This window comes from Conger conger, chromosome 12 (assembly GCF_963514075.1).
Source record: "Conger conger chromosome 12, fConCon1.1, whole genome shotgun sequence".
Classification (NCBI taxonomy): domain Eukaryota; kingdom Metazoa; phylum Chordata; class Actinopteri; order Anguilliformes; family Congridae; genus Conger; species Conger conger.
This window is the reverse complement of record NC_083771.1, coordinates 4,005,256-4,013,844: the sequence shown is the minus strand read 5'-3', so window position 1 is coordinate 4,013,844 and position 8,589 is coordinate 4,005,256. Positions and strand designations below refer to the sequence as shown.

General features: G+C 43.2%; 1 protein-coding gene across 3 annotated transcripts; it reads left to right on the top strand.

Moving 5' to 3' along the window:
* Positions 1–570: 570 nt before the first annotated feature.
* Positions 571–7,485, top strand: c12h18orf54 (chromosome 12 C18orf54 homolog). Of its 3 annotated transcripts, none has more exons than XM_061263406.1 (8): positions 571–678; positions 1,408–1,717; positions 2,365–3,135; positions 3,539–3,680; positions 4,036–4,111; positions 4,652–4,846; positions 5,299–5,354; positions 6,168–7,485. In XM_061263406.1, exons 2-8 carry the CDS (start codon positions 1,444–1,446, stop codon positions 6,268–6,270), a joined length of 1,617 nt encoding a protein of 538 aa, XP_061119390.1. In that variant the 5' UTR covers positions 571–678; positions 1,408–1,443; the 3' UTR covers positions 6,271–7,485. The 3 variants fall into 3 exon arrangements, with proteins under 3 accessions (XP_061119390.1, XP_061119391.1, XP_061119389.1); XM_061263407.1 differs by lacking the exon at positions 571–678 and adding an exon at positions 687–1,156 and having other exon boundaries at positions 2,365–2,853; XM_061263405.1 differs by lacking the exon at positions 571–678 and adding an exon at positions 687–1,156.
* Positions 7,486–8,589: the final 1,104 nt, after the last annotated feature.

Genomic DNA, 8,589 nt, shown 5'->3' with positions numbered 1-8,589 from the left:
GGCTAGAGTCACATGTTTTTCAGTAACTTAGTAGTGCTCCTTACTGGTCAATAAATTATTTTTGTGAACATTGTTTTTAGATGACCCAATCGCAACATTGTAAAATATTGTATCTATTTATTGAAATGTGTATAGTTATTAAATAGGTTTGAAATTTGTCTTTATCTGGTTAAACAGCAAATTCATCATGTCAGATTTGACTTGCGAATTAATATTTTCATCTTGTAAATTTCCCCACCATCTTTGGCAGACCTTTCTGTCAGTTGGGGACGGGGATAGGGCTGCCAGGTTCGGCTTTTCAATCAATCTCCTCGAACGAATTGAGTAGACTCATTCAACGTCGTTGAAAACCAAGCTGACAGGATACCATTACCCCAGAAAATATTTTCTAAACATTTTCACTAAAGATATCACGATGAACGCTTCTGAGAAAAAAATAATCTGGGATACTCGCCTTTGTAGGTGTATTGTGTATGGTGAACTCTTTGGACGGGTTTTAAAGTGTCATCGTCATATGTCGTGATTATTCGCGAATGGCGTAACTTCGGTTGAAATTTTAATCAACATGGCAACCCTTGCCAGGGAGAAGAAAAAAAATTCAAGAGAACGTCAAGCGTGATTTGCTAACGTAATCCTACCAGGCATTTGAAAAGATTTCCTGATTCCCCAATTTACAAGGTAGCGAATTTAAATGTCTGGTTGGACTTCCTGCACGTAACGTTAGCTGTTTTATCCAATCTGTTATCTTGCTATCTAACGTTGGCTAATTTAGCGTTAACTTGTTTGGATTGCTATTGCAATTGCTATTTGTGTTCGTTTTAAATAGACCGATTCATTTACGAGCCATTGACAAGTTTCTTGCTTTCCAGCTACTTTCACTTTCACAGTTTCACTAACTTACTAACGTTAGCCAACGGACACCAACCTAACAGCCACGTAACCAAGACAACTGTGTTTCCATAGCCTGTCAATCGGATAGTCATGTGGGTAGCTAGCCAACCTATCGAGCGTGGTAGCTAATTGAAAGTATAAAACCCGAACGTACCCATGTAACTTAAGTCAGCTAAAACGTAGTCATTGTCTGTAGCTTAATTTATTTGACACCGTGTTGCCTCAAAGATGTCAAGGATGACCCTCGATGGCTGAGGTTGCTAAGGTGAGAGTGCTGCTGACCATCGTTGCCGTGCAGTTTGCGTTGTCTCAGCCCGGTTTGGCTTATTCGACACGGTCAGAAGTATCTAGCATCTTTCCCGCTTTCACTGTTCTCATTGCATCAGCACTGACATATATTTCGGGGTAAGCTAGCTAGAAATGTCGTTAGCTAACTTTAGTTCGTTACTGATAATCGAGCATGAAATGTGTTTCTTGAGATTATTCCCCATAACCTATCCCATGTTCATTTTCCAGGCTGAAACGCCATCAACTGTCATGCACTGACACAGAATGACATCTACCGACGACTTTCACTCCCCTGAATCCACGGTTACTTCACTGTTAGCCAGCTCTGGGCAACTAAAGAGCTCCTCGTCGTCCGACTTAGGACGCTCCATTCGATACCGGGACAGGGAGTACGAGTCGGCCTCGGAGGCCCTGGATGCCTACATTGCTGATTTCCAGAGGAGCCTACGGACCCCAGAAGTGTCCACAGGGCGGCTACAGTTACCAAAGGACCCAGTCCCCCCTATTCTTTCAAGAACCAGGTTCAGAAACAAGGATGGTAAACAATGCACAGATTCCTCAACTCTGTTCAGCAATACATGCTTGGGATTTGTATTTTGTATTAAAAGATAATTCAAATATGGCTTAAAAGAGGATACAAGTCCCATTTATACATTTTCTTAATCTAAGTTTGGGGTAGGTTGACCGGTCAGTGCCATAGACAATGTAGGCCTACGTGTGAGCGATCAATACGCAACATTTATACATTAACAAATTAGAGGGAAAAACGAGACTTAAGGTTTTTTGAACAGTGAAGGAAACCACCACACAATAATAATAATAGGTGATTAGGGATCTGAAATGTTTTTTTTTTTTTTTACTCGTAAGATTTGCTTGTATTTCTCTTCATTAAAAGCTCTGACTGGTTGTAAGACTAGAGGATGGATTGTCTGTAGCTTTGATAAGTGTCAGAGTACTGAGCTGTGTATATGCAGTAGGTTACATATAACATGCATAATATTACATTACATAACATTACACATTCTCATTACATATGAGGTACACTTCGTTTTATATCCTCATTCGCATGTTGAACTTGTAAATGTGAAAACAATTATTGCACTGTAGTTAGTAATAGTTCTGAGTAGTATTATAAATTGACTGTTATTTTGTCATATGTAAGGCGCTCTTCACGTTGATTTCCAGTGCTGAGAGAGAGGCTGACTGACGGGGAGCTGGACTTCCTGAACCTGCCTGTGGGCCCTCAGCGAAGAGAGCCAGACAGTGTGAGCCTGACCACGGATGACCTGCTGATCCTGCCCACCGACGGCTCCATGCCCATCACCCGCACCTCAGCCTACCTGACCCAACACCTGGCCTACCACAGCTCCACCTCCAGGTCCCTCAGGAGCCAGGACCTCCTCGCATCGCAGGGTGCCTCTCAACGGAGGAGGGCGCAAGGGAGAGCCCCGGGGGGAGAGGACTTCCTGGGGTCGCACCCAAACCGCCAGCCCAGAAGAAGCCACCAAACGCAGAGAGGGCCACCGGACGCGGGCTCCTCGAGCCACTACCCCAGGTGGCTGACCAGCCTGAAGTCCGACATGGACTTCTCGGGCGTCACCAGCATCCCGGACCAAACGTACCCGACCTGGCTCCGGGACTGCGAAGAGACCGCCGGCCGCAAGTCGGCTTTCGGTAAGCTGGGCCACAGTCGCACCTTCCCCCCCTCGCCCAAAGCGCCGTCCTGGCTGGGCGTGCTGGAGGAGGCCCCGTACGAGGAGCTGCAGGGGGGCTCAGAGACGCTCCTGAGAGGGGGACACAGTGCGAGAGAGGAGCCAGGAGACCACGCTAACGTGCTAACGGAGGAGGCAGGATCGCCAACGCTGAGGGAGCTCAGAGTAGAGTGCGCAGACCCGCTGGCCTTTGTAGAAGAGATGGAGAGGGAGAGAGAGGCCCAGTATGACAAACCCATTAGAGGTTAGACTCAAACCACACAGGGCACATTGTGTACAGTTAACCGCTTGCAAGCGAAAATAAAAACATAATTAAGGAAAGTTAAATTGAGGTAATGCTTGCTTCATTCTCTCCAGAGTCAGTAAAGTATTGACTGTACTTTCAGAAATAAAGGTACAGAAAGTGCCTAAAAGTACAAATGCTTGCCACTGCAGTGGTACCCTATAGGTGCACAAAATTGTACCCCTAGCCAGCAATATATAATTAATTTGTACCTTTATTTGCTTGGAAAGCATACTCATTTGTACCCAAAGAGAACATTTCTGTTCTTTCAGCAGTATATTTGGTACATTTTATCTTTGAAGAACAAAAATGTACCTCCGCTGTCACTTTATTTCTGAGAGAGTGCCTGTCTGTGCTCCTGCAGATGACAGGATTGAGTCTTTGATACTGAAAGCAGAGAAGGCCCTGGAATCATCACATCACGCGGGGAAGGCTGGAGGCTGCAGTCCGCGCACTGAAGACATTCTAGACCTGGACCGGTCATGGGACAACCCGCCCGTTACCTTGTGAGTCCCAGTCTGTCGACCAGTTTAACCAGCTACGCAAGCCACTTCCCCATTCTCTTACCAAAGCTCAATTAATAATGTTTTCAGAAGCACCTTCTCGAGAACTGAAACGCGGTTATGTGACCCGTTTTAGTGTTTACAAAAATCAGGAAAGCTCCTGACTGTAGCTCTATAGGGAAGACTGCTAGACCCCTTCTTTCAGCATTTAAAAACATTTTGTAATCATAACTTTATCACATTTGTTAGTTTTTGAGGATTTTGGTGTCTCAGCCTTGGCTGGGAATAAGTGCTGCAGGATGGGAACATTGATCACATTGATGAACGTCATACTCCCATTTTCTTTAAACCCCTGCAGTAAACCTCCAGTGCCTGTAGGCGGCGCTGAAGACCAGCTCAACGTAAACAAGCCAGGAGGGACCAGGGAAATTGAGGTTTGTAAACATTGCACACAGATCAACCATTTCTCACTAAAAGGGAATCAATAAAGGGATCATTTTCACTAAAAAAGGAAAAAGTGAATGTAGTAAATTTGTCTGGCTGGTACATGTGCTGCCACGAGAACAAGGCTGCCACCAATTTGCTTTTCATCGATCCTGACAATGCCGAAATCTGTCATGCTTGATTGATCTTGCTATCTAGAAGCAGTTTAATGTTAATCATACATACCTCTGTGACTGGTCAGATAACCACCTGTTTTAGTGTAGTTGGACTGAAGGGCTGGCTGCTGCAGTTAGCTAAATGCCCATCTACACTGGAGGATTATCCATCAGGGAAAACCCATTTTATTGATGAAACAACCTGGTACAACAATACTAGAACGCAATGTAATGGTTTTTGCTTTCTGTAATCAACAGCCATATTTTGTCTTCTATAAAAAGGATAATATACGTTTTGGCAGGGCTGACGTTGATGGTGTGTGTGCTAGACTGGCTGGCCTGCTAAGCTAAATAGGCCTGCTCTGTGTCCTTCAGGCTGCGGCATCAACGTCCTCCGGGTACAGCAGTAGGAAACACCCAGGACCCGTTGAGGCCCTCAAGCAGATGCTGTTCAGCCTGCAGGCCGTGGAGCAGAGGGTTACGCAGAGGCAGGAGGGGAAACTGCAGGACACCTCTACACCGGAGACCCAGCACCCAGGGCCCCCAGAGGAACATCTGCTGGCCTGCTCGGTAGGGACTCCAAAAAGCTCATCCGGTCTCACCCAGCTGGGACACAAATTCAACTGTGACATTCTCAATGAGCTCTCTACTGCTACTGCATTCAGTCCACTGTGGTGATAAGATCTTCAAGTGTTCCTATACCTGTTGTGTAAACGTCTTCAAGCCTTCTGCATATTATAGGGGTGTTTCATGCCAGTGTTTTCAGCGTGGTGTAACAGGAACCCTGATCGGGGTTTTCATCATTAGCCTGTTATTGACCAGCTTGCCCAAGGAGTGTGAGACAGCATTGCATTTTTTGCAGTGGCAGAAATATGGAGCCTGACAGAATGTCGATTTATACGACTGGCATTTAAAAGGATGTTATTTTTATTCTACTTAACCCTTATTTTATTACGATGGTTTATTGACAATTGTTCAGATGTTGAGAATACGACACATATTACCATGCGTTTACCTTGCAGATGTCTGACCCCTGTGAGGATTACGAGAACGCCCCCGGTGGTCAATCTTTGCAGAGGTAATTTGTGCTCTCTGAAATGTTAATTGGCTGGTGCGATAACCGACCATAAAAAATACACACATTTCATTGTAAATTCTGTGTTAACAAGCAGAGCCTCCTCCTACATCCTATATATCAGGTCCTTGAGCTCCGAGAACTTCTGGTTTTCCACCCTCCCTTTACCTGGGAGTCAGGGGTGAAGACAGTCTGGCCAATCGGTAGCACAAATTGTTCAGCTAATTACCTGGGAGAAAAGAAAACCAGGGCCGGATTTGGATTTGAGGTCCAGATTTGATGATGGCCGTTTGTTTGTTTACTCCTATGTTCCATGAAGCATTTTGTGATGTATCCGATGTAAAAATAATAATAACAATGATTATTATTAGTAATAGTAATAGTAGTGTTAATATTATAATTTGTATATGTTTGAGCAGACACCTAATTTTATTGCTGTTCAGAACATGGTAAAAATCTAAACCAGTGGTCTCCAACCCTGGTCTTGGAGAGCTACAGGGTCTGCTGGTTTTCGTTGTTACTCTGCACTTAACTGTAATCAACTGCTCTAATTGATTAATCAACTCATCTCACCTGGGTCTCAACAGGGTGCTGATTTTAAGGTGAAAACAAAAACCAGCAGACCCAGTAGCTCTCCAGGACCAGGGTTGGAGGCCCCTGATCTAAACACTCTCTGTCACCATCTTGTGTAATTGTGTTTCATTCTACGCTATGCCCCAAGTTTGACTTGAGTAAGAAATGCCACACTGCTTTCATAAATGGGGAACAGCAGTCCCAGTACAAGACGTTTCACTAAATAACAGGATTTGTCTGCAGGGCCCTGCTTCACCTGGGGAGACTGAAGAACCTGGTAGAGGACATGAATGAGAGGGAGAGAGCTTCAGGAGTGGTCACGTGCGAGAACACGGCCACTCTGTGAGGAAACCACCTGGTCCCTCTACCTACATCCATTTCTGGATCTGGATCTTTGTGCCAAACTGAGAAGCAATTCTGTCAAACTGTAACATTTGAGGTCCTGTTACTGTTATATCTTTAATTCATGCAAATATTGTGCCATGAAAACATATTTTACATATATTCCTCTTGACTTATTTCCTATACAAAACTGCAGTGTGGACCAATTGGGACAGTTGTACAATTAAAAATGATGTGAGCCTGAGGTAAGCTAATCCTAGTTAATACAGGTATATACTATCACAACTGTATTTAAAACCATTCCTGGCTGTTATAAAAAAAAAGAACTACCAACAGTGTTTCAAGGCCTTTTTCAGGAATATGTTGGATGCAAACACAGTATATCGTACTATATATATATAGACACCAAACCATTTCTGACATCCTAAGTAATTGTATAATGTAGCTGTGTGAAAGTACTTACTGAAATAAGATAGTAACTGGTGCTTCACAGAAGTGCTTTATATTTCAATATGTTCTGTCCAAATGCAGGCTTATGACAGTGAAGGAAAATGGTATTGTGGTGTAGATGAGATTTTTCTTACAATTGTAATTTTGCTCAGCTGACTTCTAAATTGAGAGCAGTTATCCTCAAGGAGCCAAGATTGAAAGTGCGCTGTTTGTCATTGTGAAAGCCTTAAATTGTATATTTTGAACTACAATAACTGACTAAGATTGTATTTTATATATGAAGGATATTTAAAGAATGGATAAATTACCATTTTGTGTATTGACTGAACTCAGTAAATATTTTAGTTGGAAACCCGACCATCAGAATCCAGTGCCTTGCACGAATCCCATTTCCATATAACTGTACTTAGCATTCTCTGTGACACTTTCAAATATATTTAATTAAAACCGATTGTTTACATTCCATATTGTTCTTAAATGCCACAGTAGCATTACATTTTGTTGTTGTACACTATTGACCTGTATGTAAAATATTGTTGTTGCTTGTTCTTGTTGACCAATTTATGACCAATTTATTATTAATATATGTCAGCCAAAGCATCTGTATTTTCTGTAATTATGATCTATCTAGGAAAACCGATGTATTTTGCACCAGATTCTTGTTTGAAAGCACAATTATCTCTTAATTTAGACTAGCTGCTATGCTAAGCCAGCTACATCCAGATCAGTAGGCCTTCAGTTAGTTATAAAATAAAGAACCCTGACCTCAGTGTTGCTCATTGTGCAGTTTGTCTGAATTTGTCTTATCGCTGTGTTGTAGCTTGTTATGCTGTTTTGAGAGCAGGTCTCAGGTGTGGCCCGTCCCTCCTGTGCCAGCTAACGGAGTGAGTGTTGCATCGCTGTGCTCTCTTGTCGGATTCCTTTTGTGCCGGGACGTGATGGCCGTTTATCGGTTTGGTGAAATTAAGGTTCATTTCATTGGGAAGATAGCAGCCAGGCCCTGTTTTAGCCTGACTCGCCTGCTCCTTCTTTTCACTGTGTTTTACAGCCACATTTTTTAAAATTACTTTCCCAAGTGTGCGTAACTTAATCTTAATTAAGTCATAATTTTAGTTCTTTCATTTTCTTTACTTTCTCCATTCTGATTTTCTCCTTGTTGCAGGCTGTCTTCATATAACTATTAAATGTACAAATATTTGTAATTCAAAATACAGTGCAGTCAATAAGTATTTGGGTAGTGGTACAATTTCTGTTCTTTTGGCTGTTCTTTTCTTCTGGTCCTCATGTCAACCAATGTTAACACTAATAACACAAAAGCAATCAAGAGCCTAAAATCAAGAATAGATACTGAAAGCTTTCTTATCCTTGCACTAAGGAAGCGATTGAATACACCTGATTAATCAGAAACAGCTGAGAAGCCAACTTTCCAATTACCTTTGGTCCCCTAAAATGGGGGACAATGCGTAAAGAAGGATACATGGATGAACTTTGTTGTATGTCGCTCTGGATAAGAGCGTCTGCCAAATGCCAATAATGTAATGTAATGTAATGTAATGAACCCGATATGTATAAATACCTTCAGATTAAAGTCTGACAGTCTGCACTCTAACATCCACTGGCTTCCCATTGCCGCACGCATCCGTTTCAAGGCCCTAGTGTTGGCATTTCAGGCTGCTAAGGGGACTGCCCCACCTTACATACAATCCCAGATCACTCCCTACTCCCCAGCTAGACCACTCCGGTCTGCCAGCTCTGGTCGCCTTACGGTTCCCTCTCTACGTGCACCTGGCGGTCGAGCTGCACGTTCACGCCTGTTTTCCGTTCTGGTTCCTCAGTGGTGGAATGACTTGCCTACCACTGTCAGAACAGCAGA